The sequence below is a fragment of the Meriones unguiculatus genome, chromosome 21 (assembly GCF_030254825.1).
Source record: "Meriones unguiculatus strain TT.TT164.6M chromosome 21, Bangor_MerUng_6.1, whole genome shotgun sequence".
NCBI lineage: Eukaryota > Metazoa > Chordata > Mammalia > Rodentia > Muridae > Meriones > Meriones unguiculatus.
This window is the reverse complement of record NC_083368.1, coordinates 35672501-35693316: the sequence shown is the minus strand read 5'-3', so window position 1 is coordinate 35693316 and position 20816 is coordinate 35672501. Positions and strand designations below refer to the sequence as shown.

The window sequence follows — 20816 nt, the reverse complement described above, 5'->3', positions numbered from 1 at the left end:
CCTGGGATTATTTATTATGGTCATTATACCTATCTATTTTCTCTATGTGTCTCCTGCTGCTCATGTATCTGAGTTATTATGTCCACACAAGAAACATAGCAGAGTAAACTCTGTGGGGAAGACAAAGTGACAACCAAGACCAAATTTAGTGCAAGTCTTATTCTTTCAGGTCTAACGGCTACAAGTCGAGCCGACTGATGCCCTCTACACATTCTAACAACCTAATAGGGACTCCACAAAAGGCCTGACAGATAGGGCTATCAGCCCGCTTGGAGGCTCTCTGCGGCTTTTTTTCTGAGAAAGCTGCATGGGGGAGAGTACATTCCCTGTTCTTCTCTGTGACAGCCCTGGGGTTCTCCCCGCAGCTGGTGACGTGTGTGACTCCACCTGTGGGTCCTATGGGGCCAGCCGGGTGAAGCTCCTACAGGGTAGTTTCGTTCTTCTGGGAATATGTCTGAGATGTTCTGGGTCCATTATCAGCCCACAGAGCAGAACGGGAGCTGACCTGATCAGTGTTACCCAATTACTCTGACACCTCAAAATTTGTTTTCTGAAGCAGGAAAGTTCTGTCTTCTCTTGTTTTCCTATTTCAATTATATAAGCTCTTTTCTTCATCCCACTAAAACTCTACTATAATTACTGATAATTGTAAAATTACAATTTTAAAAGCAAACTATTTTTGGTGTTGGTATATGTAGAATTACTTGTCTCCAATGAAGCAGTGGGAACTAAGAATTAATGTTTCATGAAGACAGAGCTGGAGACATACAGATGAGCTAGCAGCCCGGGTATGGTTCAAAAATGGCCATAACTGTGGTACACAGGGTATTGGTGACACCACCTCTAACTCACTCTGACTTCTTCTATAGTATAGCCAGGGTCCAACAACACTACGAGCACCTGCAACCCAGCCAGACGTGCTCTCTTCTGCAGGCATCTATGCTTAAGCTCCTCGAGGGCTGAGCTGGAAACCGAGAGGACAAGACTGCTGTGCTGCTGAACTATCACAGGAGGGTCAGCACCCTCCCACAGGCAGGTTCCCTCTCTATGACTTTGCTCAGCTCCTGCTCTCCTGGAAGTGGCTTCGTTATTTTTCTAAGTATGGTCAATAGCATTTCGTTTTAAGGTACAAAGCGGATATTTTTATTCCTTTTATTCTTACTTTAAAAATGCAGAGTTAAATTGCTTCTGAGTTGCTTATAGTCTCACATGTGTCTAATTTTCTTGAGATTCTCTCAAAATATGGAGGGCATTCTATTCGTTACCCACTGTAGAACAAAAATGAAAACCAGACTCCAAAAAACTAATTAAATTTGGAATTCTCTTTCCTTACTCCAGTAAGAAACTCCAGTTTCTTACCAAGCAGCATTGCAAAGGACAGATATATGATAAAGAGTTGGGGACGACCTATGAAGTGGGCAAGTGGTCTCTAAGAAAGTCTTTGTCTCTTGGGATTTTCCGTTTCTTCTCTAGTCTATGACAGTGAGAGTAGCACTAAGAGTTACTGTCACCATTGTGATGAAATGCAGTCATTATTAAATATGTTGGCACAGTGTGTTGGAGAGGCATCTAGACAAGGCCCATCATGCTCCTCACTGACTTCTGCTGTTCAAAACTTAGTTCTTTATAGAAAATTTTTACTGAAAAGTAAGTATAGTCAATAGTGCTTGCAAGTCCAGTAAAAAGCTGGGTCCAGGAAGAGATGGTGGCCATTCTTACAGGAATGTAGGCTGCCAACATGGTGCCAAATGCAAAATTACTCCATTAGATGAGGATGTGGGGAGATAAAAGGCATTAATTAATATTGTGAATAGCTAGGCCAACAAAGTAAAACAAAAACCAAGAACCAAACAAACCCAACACAAAAATAAACAAACCGCATATATATATATATATATATATATATATATATGCATTTAAATAAGTACATGATGAAATTGTTCACATGACTGTAATTCCACAGTTACTGGCCAGTGTGGTCAAAGCTATAGCTGAAGACAGCCATAAACTAATGGTCCAGTTTTTCTCTAAGCACAACTCTGGGTTCATCAGGGGTTTAGAAACAGTGACCACTGATCTTGGTTAGCAGTAAAAGAGGGCCAGAGAGTTAGCTAAAGAAATAAATGTATATTCTTATATATTCTTAATCACCCACCCGTACCTGCTACCTGCAGAAAACCTACTGGCTTCCTTTTCTTTTTCTTTCCACTTCTTCCCCTTGTTGGGGTTCCTTCGCAAAGGTGCCCTACAACAACAACATACAGTCAGAGAGAGGAAGGTAGCACCTCCTTTAATCTTCCCTTACGGAGAACTACTTTTCCAGAAGGAAGTGCTTACCCCAGATCCACAAACTTCTGCTTAAATTTTCCTCCTTGTACCACGAATGAACTAGATGATCTTAGTGATTTAGGAGAATTGGCATCCTCTAGGACATAGATACACAAGGAAAAGATCAGTTATTTTTATATTGTAAGCCATAAATCAAAAGTCAATCTAAGGGTTTTGCTTAAATTCTTCAATGTGTAAGAGCATGACTGTCCTGTATACAAGATAAAAACAACAACAACAAAAAACAAAACAAAACAAAACAAACAAACAAAAAAACAAAGCCAAACAAGTACAAACACACCAAAAACAAAACCCTCAGCTATGGTAGGAAACATTCAGCAAAGTGGGATATTGACAGCCTCATACACACAGGGATGAATGAAATGAGCAAGGACCCTTTCACTTTAAGCAGACAAGGTGGCAGCTCTGCCCTATCTCTGCTGCTACCCTAGGCACTGAAACATGGGCTTCTTCTTCACAGGTTCCTTGGTTTTGGGTGTTCCCGCCTTCTAAGAAACCCGGATGAATCTCAAATTGCCGGCATTGTGAAGGTCTGGAAGCTTCAGAAAGCATCTTAAAATAGAGATTTTTCCTTCTAAGCTCCTCCCATACCAGTGGGCCTATGGCCAGTTCTAAGACAGGACAAGGCAGAACCTGGCGCACCTTCTTAAGCAGAAGTCAAATATATCTTTTGAATGAGCTTTTTTTTTTTTTAATGTGAGACAATTTTTTAGGCAGTAGTCATATATAAGAATACTGATGAAAATGACAATTTTCATGATAAGCCCTATACTCCAGCTGGCTCATTGTTTAAAAGAATGTTATTGATTACAGCACAAAAGAAACAAACATATTATAATAATTATAATTATAGCTCACTATTTAAAAATTTTCATTGATCACAGCACAGATAGAAAAACATGTATAAATTATATCGTATTATATATCTCTCAATAGATGCATATTGGAATCAGAGGCTGCTGAAGAATAATTTGTAAAGCAGTTTGAACGAGCTTTCTAAGAGTTAGTCAGAGCACAACTGTCTGTCCTACCATGATACCAAGGATGTTCACATCTTTCAAGGACTTGAAGCTGACCGAGAGGCACCTTCACAAATGATGCCGGTACTCTGCAGGGTAGCAACCACGGAATATAGGACACTAGATATGACATTAATCAGAAGAAAGGCTTGACAATGGGATTCAGTTTGAATGTGGGGCCAGTTTCTACCAGTGTCACGTACTCCACATTTGACAAGGCAGATGAAACTCTGCAGCAAAGACTGCTGAAGGGCACACTGCAGCATATTTGGTCATCAGGATGATCGACAGATACTACTTTAAAATGGATGGGTTTATGTGTGCAAACTTTCTTCTTAATTGCTAGTGTTAGCCTTTAGCTTGATTTTTCTTTTTAATGTCTAGGTATTCTGGCATGGAATGTGTACAAAGCAGACATCCCAAGACAGTGTTCAATGAACTTTACGGGTTATTTGTTCATGATTTTTTGTTTACCGCAGGACACATATCTAAACAGACGCTAGTATATAGTTCCTGTTCAGAAGTGCAGTTCCAAGCCCCCAAAGCGGCGCACAGGCAGGCACTCCAAGATTCCTGGCTATATGTTTTTCAGGTTGTTAGTTAATGGTTCTCAGCAGATTGTAATCATTCTTTGAAATGTACACGATGAAATACTAGAATCCGAATTATGCCTGTTTTAAAAATTTACTTCTTGCTTCAAATATTTATTATGACTATCTGCATCATTATTCTTTCAGTAACCGAGTTAATCAGCCATACGTGTGACACATATTCATTTAAAAAAATGGATACTTTCTAAGGTGATTTTGTTAATGGGTACTTAAAAAAAAACAGATTTCAATTTTCTTATAATAGAAGCCAAAGAAATAAATGAGATAAAAATTTTCCATATCAATCCTAAAGAACTCTGAAGGACTAGGACAGTGTGAAGTTTAAAGGAGTCTGCTTAATTATTTTTTGAATTATGGGTAACTGGAAGATGTTTTAATGAGTGGGGAGATGAAGAGCTGACACAATGTTCATGGAGACTCTCTGTTGTAGTTATTTGGACATCTTAGGACTAAAAGCCTGATGCTGCCATTACAGAGCTTGCTGCTAGGCAACCCAACATCATTATCTCAAACATTTGCCAAAGCATTTCAAGGAACACTGAAACGAAGAAGCAAGATTAAAGAATAGTGTCCCTTACCATTTAAATCAGTTAAATTAATTTTTAATATATGTCAGAATGTTGGGTCTGCATAAAACTCAATACAGTGTTGCTGTGAGCCAAGGAAAGGCATACATTATATTTTTGCATCAAATTTACTTACTTAAGTGTTATGGAGATGTCCATTAGGTTTTAGAAACTGCCCCAGTATGACTTTTGTGACCGATCAGAAGTTCAGGCACTCAGGTCAAGTGCTGTATCTTTAAGCTTCAACAACTTGTCTCTTTCCCAAACTACATGCTCTCCTGACTTGAAGAGCTTTCTGGAGGTCATCTGCTCAATGAGACTCTTGACTGTCCCTTCTTATCCGATGGGAATGTCTGGATCTATCCCTGACCTGGCTTCTGTCCTGGACTCAGGACCTCCTCTATTTAAACAGAGATCAGTCACATTTCCCATACAATATCTCCCATGTCTTACTTTCTGTTTGTGTTAAACAAACATTCTGGAGCCACAAGCCCTGTGTTGGCTGGCTTGCTTCTCTGTACTAGCTGGCCATTGCAAGTTTCACGGTGTTCCCAAGCACCCTGCTGCAGCGTCTTCCCGCTCCGTCTCCCGGTGCCCACCATCCTTTTCTTTCCATTCTCTTCTCAGAATGGCCTGTGGTTGCCTAGTAGTATGGTGAAGTCTCTAAGATAATATCTAAGATATCTACTGTCTAAGATATGTAGAGCCATAGTCCTATTGGCTTCTATACCCAATCTCACTATCTTGAAGAAACGAACACTTCAGCCACGGAGACAGCCCATTCCTTTGAATCTCTTTGTGTGTGCACGCACCAGCACTCTACATCCATGCTTTCTTACCCATCCTTTCTTCTTTTTACAGTCCTTAGATGGTTACTTTAGTTACATTTTCTGTGTGAAGTTACCAAACATAGCAGCATGTATCTTCTCCAGTCTCAGCAACCCCACAGTATTATAGCTAAAACCTAGAGGCCAAGTTCGGCATAGATTCTAGTTTAGGATGATAATAACTCCATAAAAGTTTCTGAAAGTGCTGCATGTCAGGTAGTGTGTCAAAAGTACCACAGAAGCTTAGAATACTAATTTCTAAAGTTGAGTAGAAAATTGATAGTGGATTCTTAATTTATTGTAGTTAATCTTGACTGGACAGAGGCTCACTGGTTTGTAAGTCTAGAGACAAAATCTGAGTATAGGATGTTTTTTTGTAGGGGAGACAAGAAGCATTTTCATGCCTCTTGTGGTCACAGAACCCTGTTTTACAACCCTCTGGAGAGATAGTGGTTTTGCTTCTAAGGCTAACTTCACTGGCATTCAGTTACAGATAAAACCCTGAGATAGTGCTTATGAGACTCCTCCTGTCTCTGACATCAATAGAAATTGATGTCCCCTCAAATATGAGGGAAATGATGACATGCAATGGAGACACTGACACACTTAGAAAACTTGTAATTCCAGTAGGGTCACCAGAGGGTTCTCCTTAGGGCTGCAATAAAACATGGGCTTTATTTATCATCTTTGTAAGTAACTCAATAGATGGAAAGTCTATTGACAACCAGTGACTAAGCCACCTCCAGAGTTCATAAAGCAGTAGTAAGGTGAAGCATACTTCTAGGACAGCAATCAGGAAGATGCTCTTCTGTCCTCCTCATCCCTCTCCAATGGGCCAGACACTAAACACTTTGTATTTTATGTTAGGAAGATGTTCAGTCTCTCTCTCAATTACCCTGCTGTGCCATGACAGCTTGAAGGATGCTATGTGGCTGAAAAAGCATGGCTGCATTCTAGTAAGACTTCCTTTGCAAAACAGGTGGCTGTTGGGTTTGGCTGGCAAGCTCATTTGGGTGACTGCTGTGCTTGTGCAGACAGCCAAACTTAGAAATGCGTCTAAAGACTTGCCCAGCACCAGTTATTTGCAGCACTCTTTCTGAGAAACCAAGAAGACAAAAAGTAGTAAGGAAAGTAAGAAAATGTTGCCTTACACTTTACGCTTAACTGCTATGTCAGTCATTCTGCAGAAAGGGACAGAGGCAGGAGTATCAGTGAAAACCACGGTGGAAAGTGGACTGGGTGCCCCAAGGCCAAATTAAGGAGGTGAGATTTATGCTAGGTGTGATGCTAGCCAAGAGTATAAACATGAGGTCAAATTTGTACCTGGGAGAATCACAAAGCCCTTTTTAGTTCTCTCACTGAGAAGCCAGTGAAAAGGGCCATACAATGAGGGTCCCAGAAGCTAGTCACACCAGAAATTTTAAGACTAGCTCAGATTAGTGGATCTGTCTCACACAGCAAAGAATGCAAGGAGCTGCCGAACCTTGTGCTCTGGAGTTTTATTTCAACGAAGGAGCATCCCATTCCGTTAACATTTGTTGTATCCAGCCTTGGCAATCATCAAAAGGGAGCGTGGGATTGCTTTAATGTTTGCATGACACTTAGATCTGTTTATTGGGAACTGGGTGGGAAAATCCTGAAGCATATGAAAAGCTTTACTCAGGTAAGTTCATCAGCACACTAACAGCACACTCTGTGTAGACAGCCATTAGTCTGATTCTAATTTTATGCTCATTGAGTAACTTTCAGATTGTTGAATCCTCCACCTAGGAGGGAATGGAATGACGGTAGGTTAGGAGTTATTACATCAGCTGATCCTCTCAAAGTAAGCCAGAAAAGTACGATTTTGGTACAGAATGTTTTCAAGCTTTTTAGCCGCACGAAGCAGCATTCTGAGCTTGATTAGATGTGTGTATATAGGGGGTCTAGAAAACTGATGACCAGAACTCTAATTCCTCAGGCCACTGTTTAATAGCCAGCTACTGGGTGAGATGGCTCTGTGTGACATCTTCCAAGGTGCGGAGAGCCTGAGAGTAGAATGTCAGGAAAGCAAAGCGTGTTCCTACATGGTGATTGTGGCATGACAAGGGATCCCAGAGAGGACAAGTCTGCCACCAAACAAGGCTGGGGTTGGGGGAGGGAGAGAATGAGCAGCATGCACACACACAAGGGGAATATGAAGGAGGGACGGCAGACATGAACTCTAGCACACAGCTCCTCAAGGGAATGGATGCACTTCTGATTATCACTGAAACACATCTAGATATGTATTAGGTACTCAGCAACTATGCAATGAACACGGGAATAAATGTGAATGAATATGAAGGCAGAGGAAACTTTAAAATACAACTTTTAACAAGAAAAAAAAAAAGAATGAGGTGCCAACACACTCTTTTGTGGTCAGTTAGAATGCGATGGGTAACCTTGTCACCTTGATACATCTGGAACTGGGATCAGGTTCGTGGGTTACTGCTGTGACACAGCTGGCCATACTGCTTTTGGGAGGATTGTAGAACTTTGGGCTACAAATACCATTGGGTGTTACAAGCTCAGTGAGCTGAGCTGTGGGAGTTTGGGAGATAATGTTGAGCAGCACTCCTCCACAGCATCTGTGTCTAGATTTGTGACTCGCGTCTCTTGCCCTGACTTCCCTGGACAATACACTTCCCTGGACAATACACTTTTATCTGAAAGTATAAGATGACATAAACCCTGTCCTCCCCAAGTTGCTTTTGGTCATGGTGTTTTATCACAGCAGTAGAAAGCCCAATCAAGACAGTACGTTACAGCAGCTGTCCACCTGTCTGTCTGTGGCACAAAGCTGGTAGCACACAAGTGCTCACCGAGCTTCTCTGCTCAGTTATCCAGCGGTCTGGTCAGCTCAGGAGAAGTGAAGAAGGGCAAGCACAAGCTCTCAGTCTCTGGAGAAGAGATAACCCGGCCCTTCTATGGTCCTGATTGATTCCAAAGGAGCACAGGCACAAAGAAGGCAGTACTGTGGAAATGGAGAGGTTCTGTCTCTCCTGCCCTGTTACCACCAAGAGCCTATGAAGCTCACTTCACATCTGTGTATTACTCTTCTGCCAACCTCAAAGCAGTCATCAATCAGAAGGAGGGAAGAGTAAACCCACACTGAGGACAGAGCTGCTGTTAAAAGTCCCTGTGAGTTTTCAGGGGCAGAGATCCCTGTCATGCCTTTATATAACAACGTGTGGGGCTAAGATATGGTCCAAAGGTAGAAAGATTGCTTACCTAGCCTGTGCAGAGCTGTGACCTCAATCTCCAGCACTGCAAACAACCAAATAGAGCAAGCAAACAACAACCCTGCCCTATGAAACAGACGCTATGTCTCACAGACTCACACAGCGGGACTCCAAGCAGCAGCAGCTCCAAAGCCCGAGCTTCTGCCTTGGTCTTCTCCCAACAACCACCCGTGGGTGCTTAGGAGACACTGACCGGAAGTCTGGCTCTATGAAGGTACTACCACAGCCACGCTTTAATTAGCGAAAGTTTTGGAACCCTTTAACTCTTTAGGGAAGAAGCCAACATCACAGTCACAGTGTTGACCACGCTGACAATCATGTTTGATGGTTTAGCGGGCCTGACAGAGTTTTCTTGCCTCCACCAGCGTTCTGTGCTGTCTCACAGATGGTGCACGCAGGGTTGTGGGCAGGCCTGCTCTTTTAAAGGTGACTCTAGAAGCTGACAGGCTGAGGCACAGAAACGCAGGGGAGTGCCCCAATGCTGACCACAAGTCACAGAGCACTGTGGACTGAGGGATTGGCTGGATTTCCGTGTCCACAAGGATCTGTGGGAAGCTTGTCATTTATGACCTGGCAGGGACAACCCCTGTGGAAACTTCAGTGTACACTGATGTGCAGTTGTACCCACAGGGCATAAATGTGGTACGTTCCATGGCTGGTGTTCCTGGCAGATCCCTTCCATCTCGTCTGAGTATCTGACAATCATTTAAAGTGTTTTCTCTCTGATCACGAGTGACACTGCTCTCCCTTTCATATCATATTAACCAATGTAAACCTTCTCCTCAGGAAACTGAGGGTCAAGTTCCTCAGTCTATTTTCACTTTTTAAAAAAGAATCAGTGTTTTTGGAGTTACTTGAATGCTAAAAGACCACCCATTAACTTTGTATGTTCGATGATTTTTGACAGCTAAAATCCATAATATTTGGGTTGTAGTTGTAGGCATACGGTACTGGTAAAAGTCAACAGAACGGCCTGTTGCTTCCTCTTCCTCTAAAGCAACATAGAGGAATGAGATATCTGTATTCTTCCCATGGCCACTTTCTGACACCCCCTCTAGGTAGCAGACTTTGTCATTCCCATTTGCAATCCAAAATTTGGTCTATATCTCTAAATAATCTGCCATCTTTGCTCTCTATAAATATGACTAGAGAGCTCGTTCCATCTTCTTTGCCCAGTTGATGTCTCGTCCTAGAGAGTCTAGTTATATTTTTGTGGTTTACTCAGTTTCCTACTGTTTGGGTCCATTACTCAAATCCACTGCCAACCATTTATCCATGTTACTAGTTTTATTTTTGTTTGCTTGTTTGTTTTGTTTAAAGCACACAGCATGGTTGCCATGATTACTCCTTCACCCTGTGTGAACTGCAGAAACTGATGTCAACTGTCTTTCTTCAGTTCCTTTCCATCTTTTTTATTGAGATAGTGTGGATCGTTGAACTTGGAGGTTACCGACCTGGCTGGATAGGCTGGCCAGTGAGCTCCAGAGATATGCCTGTATTCACTCAACCTCCCTAGGCCCCAGTACTGTGATTATAAATGTATGCCACCATACCCAGCTTTTACTTGGATGCTGGGAATCAAAACTTGGGTCCACATGCTTGGTGGCAAGCATTTCATCAATGGAGACATTTCTCTGGTCTCCCTTATGAATATACTTCATAATATATTGTATATGTTATATATAACTTTGTATATAATTCTTAATAGACAGATACAGGGTTTCATTTAGTTACACATATAGAGACTTACTGTATTTAAATATATATGTACATATATTCCTAGATAGGTGCCAACAAAATATGATTTGTAAAACAAAGTTTCAGAGTCTCACTGATTAGTAAGAGTGTTTTTGTAAAAAATGCAAGTATATAAACCAAAACATATAGACATCAGAATAATTTCTGTTCTGTATATATGTATAAATTAAATTGCTTATACAAAAAGTAGCATAACCAATATTACATTGTTACCATAAAGAAATACATCACATGTAAAGGGGGGAACTTAATGCTTTATACTTCCCTGCACTGTTCAAATTTATCTGAACATGTATCTAATGCTTTTATATACCAAAACAAATAATTAAAAGACAAGTATAGGGGATCGAGAGTTGGCTCAGTAAGAACACTGGCTGCTATTGTAGGGGACCGGGTTCAATTCCCAGCACCCACATGGTGGTTCACAACACTCCATAACTCCAGTTCCCAGAATGTGATGTCTTCTTCTAACCTTTGAGGCCAACACACACATATACATCCAGGCACGGCGCCCATGCACATAAAATAAGAAGAGACATTTTTAAAATTCAAGTCTATTAACTCTACTTTGAAGTTCAAGCTTAACTAGACGAGCCTGTTTTGGCTTGCGACTACATGCTCTGTGTTAATCTTTACCATTGCTACCCTGTCACAGACACTGCAGTGTTAGTCACCATCACGAGTATTATAATGATAACCATCACCGTCAGTGCTAGGGAAACTTATTTAAATAAAAACCTACCAGTTGGTGATGGCTTATGTCACTCGATCTTCACATTTCCCCTCATGTGGCTGTTAGTGTTCCTGGAAACTCAGGCTCTAGTGTATACAACCTTTCGACAGTTTTCAGAACATTCCCTTCATAGTCAATTTTGGGGAAAGCTAAAGAGATAAAAGTCTAAAACTAACAGACAAAACTAAAGACAAACAAAACAAAATACATGGAAGCGGGGACTCTCTTATCCCCTAAGGCAGAAGGAAAGCAGTACTATAAGGATCTATGCCTATGAGAAAAATCTAGTTTCATACAGTACAAATTGAGGTATTAGTGATATCAGAACAAACAGAAGTGGGAAAACAAAACGAAATCCAAATACCTTTCTCTTGTAATGTTTTCTTGGTGGCTTGGCGGTGGCAAGGAGAGTCTTCCTGATCGTGATCAGATTTTGAAGGTGAGGAGGGCGAAGTGTCTCCCGAGACAGAGGAGAAAGGGTCCCTTTCTGGCTGCTGTGATCCTTCTTGAGACTCAGTCATGTGGGGAGATGAGAGGGCCCTATGGCTAGCCACAGGGGTGAGGAGTGTGACGCCAGACTCTGATTCTGGAGAAGAAACTCTCCAACCCTTGGGCAGAAGCGATTTGGTAACGTGTGGTTATAGAGACTGTCTGAAGGCTGCTGGTGCAAGAAGTGACAGAGCAAATTATGTCTTCAAGGGCTGTGCACCATTTACTTCGCAATGGCCCGGCCTTTCCTCAGGGAAAGGAACTTCTGTTTGCTGGCCTATCGCTGAGAATGCACAGTTCATAACTACTCACCAAATACACAGTGCAGCTAACACAGGCACCTGAGACATGTAGAAATGATTACTTGGATGCTCATTATTTCCCACTAGATTAAAACAACTAGATTAAAAGCTGAATAGCAAAGGCACCGTCATGAAATATGGCAAAATGGGTAACGCTTTTGGCTACTTTGTTGAATAAAAGAGAGAATAATTTAAATGACAACCATATAGCAAATAGAACACAAATTCAGGAGACAAAGACATAAACTGTTTCAGTCCTTTTCGGGTCTTTTCAAGATGCACACTCTATCAGTAAAACAGCTCACACATTTAATACCGTGGTGGACAATGACACTCCTGGCACTAAGAGTGCTCACCTTTCGCTCCAGGCTGTCCTCCCCATCAGTCGAGCTGACACTGTCATAGAGCCGCGTCCTCGTGGGCCGCTGACGCCTGTTCTTCACAGAGAGCTGGGCCCGAGTTTTCAGTGCTTTCGAATCTAGACGCTCTGTCTCAGGCACTGCTTCATTGAAGTCTAGAAAGAGGATTGCTAGATAATCAGTGAGAGAATGCTGCAGCTGATGGGCAGAGACCACAGACACTGACATCCAGCCCCTGGTTATAGTGACAAAGAGAACAGGTGCCAATTTTTCCAGCTTGTCTAATATTCCACACTGACAGAGCATAAAGCCTTTCTGCAGCACAACTATAAAAAGCAGTGTTCTGCATCAGCTTATGGACACACGTGTTGGGGAGTCTGATGAGCGAGTTAACAAGTGTGGTTAACACAAGGTGAGCACAGATAGTAGGCTGAGCCACTTTGGTCTTTACAGTGTCAAAATATCTAATTTGTTCCCCTTGGAACTCCGTTAAAGAAAATAAGCTAGAAGAGAATTTGTTAATCCCAGCAAATCTGAGATAAATCTGTTCCCTTAGAACGACGTGTGGCTACACAAACAGCTGAACTGCCAAGTGTGTGACTCATGGCACTATGAACGTAGAAGGATAAAGATGCCATCTTCCAGCATTAGTTTCCAGCATTCCAAGCTATCTGTCAATGCCCGTTTCACTTCTTTCTCTGAATACTTTCTTTTCTAACCACCATCCACATTGGTTTTCCATAGAAAAATGTTCACTTCTTAAAGTAAAAGGACTTCAAGAGAAGGAGGTGGAGAAGAGCCTCAATAGTTACAAGCATTTGTTGCTCTCATGGAGGACGTAGGCTCAGTTTCTAGCACATGAACGGCAGCTTTCAATCGGATCCAGTTCCAGGGGATCCGATGTCCAACACATTAGGCACACCTGTGGCACACACACATACATACAGGCAAAATGGACACGTAATTTAAAAAAAAATTAAAAATAAAAATGACTCCAAGAGAAAAAGACCAAGTAAGAAAGAAGGAAGAAACAGAACAAAACAAACAGGTAATAAATTATAGCAACAGCAGTTGGTCATGGCAGAACTTGACTGTCATCCCAGCACTTTGGAGGCTAAGGTGTTGAAAACCATTCTGAATTCAAAGCCATCATGTGTGAGTCTCTTTCAGAAAACCTCCAACCCAAAAAAGGATGAGAGAGAAGTGGAAGGGGAGGAGGAATTAAAAAGGCTACCAAGAGCATTCCAGGGGTCCTCTTTAGCTAGTTCTTGACACTCATAATATTGTTAGGTGTATATGGGGGAAGAGGAAATTTATGTATGAATATACTGACTGAAGCAGTAGTACATGAGTTTTGATTAGAAAAAGTATTTATTTATCTTTAAATAGATATACATGATCACTCAGTGTAAATAAAATAGTTTGATGATTAATCACCTCTCAACTTTTCAGTATGGCAGTCATTAAACAAAGTCACTTCCAAGAAATCAATTAAGTGACCTGGGATTTAAATTATTAAAAATAAGCAAATAACTCAGTTATGCAAAACCAATAAGCACTTGTATTAATAGAAGGATTTTTTTTGAAAAGAATTTCTTACAACCATCATTGGCCCAGGCAATTTCTTTGTATCGCATCACTTTAAAGATGTGCTTTAAGCATATTACAGAACACAAACATCAGAAGGACCTCAGGTGGTTTCTCTCTTACTTCTGAAACACTTGGCATAGAGTTCTAATAAATAAAACTCGATGTGCTTTTGCCCAAGAGACACGTTGCTGAACGGCAATATTTACAGAAGGCTTGGCTCTGGGGTTCCTACACTTGAGTGAAGAGTGGATACTTGGAGAAGTCGGGCCATTCAAGTGAATATAAAGAATAACTAGATGTTTTCTAATTAATAAGTCTCTTCACTTCTACATGCCGATGGAGGAAAAGAGAGTCACCTTCATCACTTTAATTTCCTCCCTCCAATAAAATCTATATTTGCAGCTGCCCATTAAGAGTTCATTAGTTGTGACAATTGGGAGAAAGGCAACCTTACAATCTCTGTTTACATGTAAGAATGCAGAACACCACACAGATGAAAGCAATAATATAATTAAAAATAGCCCAGTTCATGCACATCCTCCGTCTTTTCTGTCTACATGTTGGATTGCATGCTCTGAAATGCAAAGCACTGTCACACGCTCCACCTCATTTGTTCCTCATTACAGACCCACACGACAATAAGCAAGCAGGTTGTTTCCTCTCCTGAAGCTCAGAAAACTGGAGTAGCTTGCCCTCCTCTTACAGCTGGCTGATGAATTGCTTTGATTATTCTAGTGTTCTGTCTCCCAGGCTGCCCAGCTCTCCACTTCCATTTAGTGAGTGTTGAAAAGTCCATACTGCAAGATTTTAATACCATGGAGATGTGCTTTAAAAGTTATGAAATCATATATGCTGAGACCAGTCTAGGAAATTCAGCTCTCCAGCATCTATCTACTTCATGTTTATTAGAGAATGTGGGAAAGGGAAGATTAGTTGAGTGCTAGACAGATGGTTTAGAGGTTTGATGACAACTTTGGTTAGTAGATGACAAAAGGTACCCAAAGAAGATGTATATCCCACTTGTGCAGATATGGTTCCACTGGCAATAGAATCCTGGCTTTTAAACACAGCATAGCATCTCGTCTACGGGACTGCGGAAGCTACTCCATTGCTTGAAGTGTGAGAATAAAATGAGAACTGAGAAGGACTTATTACCAAGCTGCTGGGTGGCCCCACATCTGCATTGCTCACCCATTATTCACTATCTTCTTCCACTGTTCAACTCAAGAGCCACAAATCAAAGGAATCTTGGGATTCTGGTCATCTTTACTCTTCATAAAAGCAAGCAAGGTTCAAAGGTGGCCTCTTGTCTGTGCCCTAACTTGAACAATCTACCCCTTTACTCTGTGAGACAGCCTAGACAGAACTGAGATGCAGAGGCCCATGCTCCTCCAAGGTCACTCTTCTGTTTGCAAGTGAACTTCACAAGACTGGTGACAGTCTTGTGCCTGCCACCAGCATTCTTTTTCTGCTTTATGTTCTACACAGAAATATGAGTCCTAGTGTAACTCTGCAAACCCGCAGAAGCATGGCACACCAGGAAAGCAAGTCTCAGGGATTTTATTTGGCTTTGTATATATCCCAGGAATAAAATTCTTACCCTAAAAAAATTAGCTGTCATTTTGGGTGATGGCAGTGTGGCAGGGGAAATCCACCTGGCTCAGTGTCTAAGTTATGTGCTGTGTGACAGAGGGTCTTAGGTGGCCGTGTTTGTCAGTCCTTCTTCACCGAGACCCTCATTTCTATGGTAACAGTGTCACCCAGCCCCAGGACTCAGCCCCCCCTTCCCTCTTCTTTCCGGTGCATCTTCTTTTGCTGTTCACAAGACAGAGGAAAATTGCTTTTTCCTCTTCTGCTCTCTGATTTATTCTTTCCTTCAAAGCCTCCATCTGTGAAGCAGTGCACCACTGACTCAAATGCAGCTAGAAATACAAATGTGGAGCAGCCTTGAATGGATCAATAAATATAGAGGGATGCATTCAGAGACCTCCAGGCAGGAGCTAATGATGGAATTTTGAGTGGGTGGGACAGGGCCGTACCTGCATCTCAAGACTAGTTTCAATATTGCTTTAAATTTGATCCTTTAAAAGAACTTAATGGATTCAATTATGATTTTAATGGTGGTATGAAAACACTCTATGAAATTAGGATGTTATATTTCATATAACACAGAGGCCAGTTCTCTACAGCACTGCTGTGAATCATTTGTTTTTTTTTTTTCCACTGGATTGACATTGTTTTTGACGTAAATGCAATGCTGCTGAGGGACCAGACCCAGGCGGCAGGGTGAGGAGGAATGGAGATGCATAGCAATGGGGTCTACTGTGCATTCTGCTATGCCCTGAGACTCTCAAAAACAGTCCTACCTGGCTTCTGCTATTGTCAACTGAAATGCATGCCATAATGAGGCACTTGGTGGCATCCTGAAACTTAAACGGTTTCTGCATATTATTCCCAGTCACTGCAAGTTCATAAAAGATTGACCCTTTGGGATTGGAGGCTGATGCATAATCGCATTCAGGTGGTAGGTTTAAGCATCTCAGGGAAGCAGTGTGAGATAGCCGCTATGAGAACAGACCTACAGCGTGAATCCAGAATGAGCTGCCAGGCCATAAAACTGCGCAATTTCCCTAACCTCCCAGAGGTCCCGGAGGAGCCTCAACCGCAAAACAGGAATGATAATGACATGACATAATCACTCTGTTGTTATGAAGATTAAGCACATTGATAGACCTCAAAGTGCTCAGAAGGGTGAACGGCCAAAACAATCGCCCCACAACTGTCTTTATTTACTGACATCGAGCAGATTGGTCAGAGCAAAGCAGGTCATAGAATAACATGTATGTTCGCTTAAAATAGTTAGAAAGTAGCAACAGAAGTCTGTCCAACTGCACAGGGAAACTGAAAAGATACACTTCTTACCAGCTTCTTAGATTAGAAGGTGTGGGTCAGGTAGTACTTTAATACTTCTAAATGTGAAAGATTTTGTATTAGGCATTTGTTTTGTGTGATTTTTTTTGCACTTACATATTTGTGTAGTTAAAGTTAATTTAAGAAGAGTAAAAACCACACATTGTCACTTTTTCACTTGGGGACATCTTAATTCCACCCTAGTTTGGTTAGCTCTGCTGTTTCCGGGGTTGATGTAGGCTAAGGAACTCGGCTAAAGTTCTCCCCAGTGTTTGCCTCTCCCACTGAGAATGCCATTGCTCTTCACAGATGTCTTGGGTCAGCTATGGCATCCGGAGGCACACACACTCCTGCTCTGATGACAGCATTTTGGTTCGGAACCTGCTCACAGGCACCGTCCACCCTGAACTATGCTGGCAGGCGGGAGCTTCTTTTGCAGTCGTTTAAATATAAAGCTAAGAATCATATCCCAGGTCATATTGATGAAATTCTCTATGAAGCTGCTTTCTTACTTCAGAAAATGTTTACTGCTATTTTCTAATCTTTTAATTAGGGTAAACTCACTGCTGCATAAACTTTATTTTATTTGTCAACTGACGAAGGAATATGTAGGCATTGCTTTTCACCTCTGTACCCACAAACAGAATTTAAACCCAAACGGACTTAGAAATGCAGTTTGGTTTTTCATGCTAGTGCAGGGCTTTCTGGGTGCAGTTCAGGATAATTTAAGATGAGGCTCTGTATAACGGGAAGACAGAAATTTTGAATCTACGAAAGACTGAGAACTTAGTTTTAGATTTCAGAGAAACACGTTTACACACATCAAAATTCTTTCATTATACAGTCTATGATTCTGACAGGAAAGAGATTCTGCATAGCCTAAAAGCCAAGGAAATGCCAATGTAGCCAAATGGCAACTTGGCTGGGACTCAGAGCTCTGGGAGCAGAATTGCCAGGCTGCCTGTGAGTTAGGCTTAGGGACAGGGGATAGATACATTAACAGCTTCCTTGACAAGCACAGGAAGAATTCAGATCTTCAGGCTTCAGTAGGAAGTGAAGCCCCTTACCTTAAATGGCCATTCAACTGTGGGAAGACTTAGCTTCAGGTGGCAGTAGGAAACCTCAAATGAGGGTGTTCATAACAGTTGAAGAGTGGTTCAAAGTGTCCTTACATGCTTAGAATACTCTTAATAACAGTCCTTAACAGCATCCCAAACACAGACACAATTTTAAGTCATGGTAGTTACTTAGCTAGCTTTTTAGTTAGCTAAATGTATCAATAGAAAACGTGATTTAAAAATCCATTCATAGTGATTTGCAAGCAACATTTAAAACTATGTGAATCCTTCCTTTTTCTTTTTTGGTGTTTAATGCCACGTAGGATAAAAACAAACAAACAAACACAACAAAAACTAAAAGCAAACATTCTCATGTTTTTATAGTTTCCTTACAAGAACTTATTTCTTACAGATATTGGACATAATTACCATATTGCAAATATTTTATATCTGCCCTAAAGTAGAACTTAGCCATAACTTGTGGTTCATCTCCTGTAACAGGGCCTTGATATGATATATATCAAGCCAATACAGTTGGTATGTTTTCAGAACTATACATAGAAGTGAGTTTTCTGGTCCTAACTTCAAACGGCTGTTTGTGTTTCAGTTTATGTCTGTGAGTTGAGTACAAGGCTTAGATTTCCTAGGTAGAATATTTAGTACCACCTCTCTCCCAACCTTGAAAAGTTGAGCATAACCACGGGCAGCTAACACTTCTCTATAAGTCCCATAGCGCCTTCCCATCCTCAGACCCCATCACAGTTTCCAGCCTGCTCTTGTAGCCCACATTAACCTTAATATACTAGGCAGTCTCCTAATAATTCACTTCTATGGGGAATCAGACTACACACCTAAACAAAAGAAATGTGCAGAAAATGTCTTCCCTGTAAAGTTCCCTTAGAAAGGAATTTAACCGTATCTGGCTTAAAATGATCTCTACTTTTAGAAGATCATAGTCAACCCTGCGGTTCTATCAAAGTCAAACAAAATTGAAAATCCAAAGCAAAATAGTACACGTTAACATGTTTTTCTAAAATGAAAAGAAACTTACTGAAAGTCCATTCTAACAGTGGTGTGTGTCTTCCTACTAAGCCAGCTTCTGGTGTTCTCTGACACCAATGTCCACCTCAGTAAAGCTGAGGGCTCTGGAGACATCCAGACTTTATAAAGGCAGAATAAGAAACGTGAGCCAAGGAAAGCCACCATTCACAACTCCCCTCGAATGTCTCCCAAATCTATAATGGCTTGCCTACAGGCAGGCTCAAAACTCGCACCAGCCTACTGCTCTGAGTTGCTGAGAAGAGCTACTTTTCACTTTCACTATAGGCCAAGTAGTCAATAAATATTGGTTCCTCATTCATTTGTTCATTAAAATTTTCCAGAGTGATTAGCAGTAATGTTTGCTTTTTAATTACTGAGGTTCAGTAGCATCTCCGTCAAAATATTTGTAAAGAAAATTAAAAATAATTTATTCACAAAAATGACAATTATGAATGTCTACCAGATTACTGCATGTCTTTACGCATGACTAAAGAATGCTTGATTCTACTCCAGAATTTGCCCTGCCCCACTTTTGAGCTAAACAGGAGACAGCAAAGAACAACTGCCACATCGCCTTGCATCTAATGCTCTTATAGGAGACATTCTTTTTAAAGTTTTTGCTAGATTTACTTATTTGTGTGTGGTGGACACAGTGCATGTGCCTGTGTGTGTGTGTGTGTGTGTGTGTGTGTGAATTAGAAGATGATTGTGGGAGTTGGTTCTCTCCTTCCATGTGTGTCCCAGAAACCAAGGTTGTCAGGACTGGTAGCACCTTTAGTGGCTGAGCCACTGTGCTTGCTGACTGAGCCATTCTTGATAAATAAGTACAAGTGTTCCCTTGAATGTTAATGACTTCCTATTTAATGAATTTTATCTTTTTGGGTTTGTTTGTTTGTTTGTTTTACGAGACAAGGTTTCTCTGTGTAGCCTTGTCTGTTCTGAACTCACTTTGTAGACCAGGCTGGCCTCGAACTCTCAGAGATCCTCCTGCTTCTGCCTCCCCAAGTGCTGGGATTTCAAGTGCTCGACACTGTACCTGGTGAATTCTATCTTTAATTACGTCTTGAACCTTAGTTTAAAATTCTGTCGTCCAATGCTCAAAGTGAATGCTCAATGCCCTCAAAACTCTTCCAGACAATTAAATAGATGTTACAGTAAAGGTTTGGCCTGGTTCTAGACACACAAGTGTCTGGAGATTCTCTCAAATGAAGCTCAAGAGAAATGGGGTGAAGGGAATTTTTTCCCCCACAGAGGACTCCAGCGACCTTGAAAACTTCCTTATTAACTGAAGTATCTGATAAGAAAGTCCTTTCTTTTTACTAAATTTTAAATTCATGTTAAGCCTGATGTCTCCGTGTGTGTATATGTATGTATGGGGTTTTTCTCCTTTTTAGTTTCCAGTTATTTTGACTGAAAAATCTCCCACCCTTCTTTTGCTTGCTATTTGTTTTCTGCTTTTGAGACAGGTTCTTATATATCCCAATATAAACTGCTCTAAAAAATTAATCTACTATATTCCTTGTTAAATTCTTATCCACAGACTTCTGAGTTTTTTATGTATTCAATTAAAATAAAAAATTAGTACAAATGAAAATAACAATAACCACCACGTGAGTAGGGTGTGGAGGGGAGGAGGTGGGCATGAATTTCATAAAAACAAATTATACTCTTTCATAAAATTCTCAAACATTAAAACTTAAAACTCAGTGAATTATAACTTTGCTCCTTTCTTTTATCTTCTCCTTTGCTTACTTTGTTTGCTTCCTTTGCTACGACTTCCTAGAAATGCCAGGCTTTTAACTGAGCAACATTGCACATATTTTTGGTTTTAAAGGGAATTCCTGGTTTCAGCATTTGCTGAAGAGATTTGACAGAGACTCTTATTAGTCTCACAGTATCCAGTTAAGGAGGTTTCTTCATAGTTTTAATTATTATAGATAG

General features: G+C 41.0%; 1 protein-coding gene across 11 annotated transcripts in view; it reads right to left on the bottom strand.

The window, feature by feature from the left end:
• Positions 1–20816, bottom strand: part of Ppp1r9a (protein phosphatase 1 regulatory subunit 9A) — a 282353-nt gene that overhangs the window by 19580 nt on the left and 241957 nt on the right. For 7 of the 11 annotated variants that reach the window (XM_060374168.1, XM_060374167.1, XM_060374170.1 and 4 more), the window contains 4 exons: positions 12274–12431; positions 11491–11734; positions 2338–2425; positions 2162–2245 (listed from right to left, as the gene is read on the bottom strand). In XM_060374168.1, the coding sequence (XP_060230151.1) occupies positions 2162–2245; positions 2338–2425; positions 11491–11734; positions 12274–12431 (574 nt within the window). The remainder of the gene's footprint in view (positions 1–2161; positions 2246–2337; positions 2426–11490; positions 11735–12273; positions 12432–20816) is intronic. The other 4 variants (XM_060374174.1, XM_060374173.1, XM_060374176.1 and 1 more) reach the window with 1 other exon arrangement.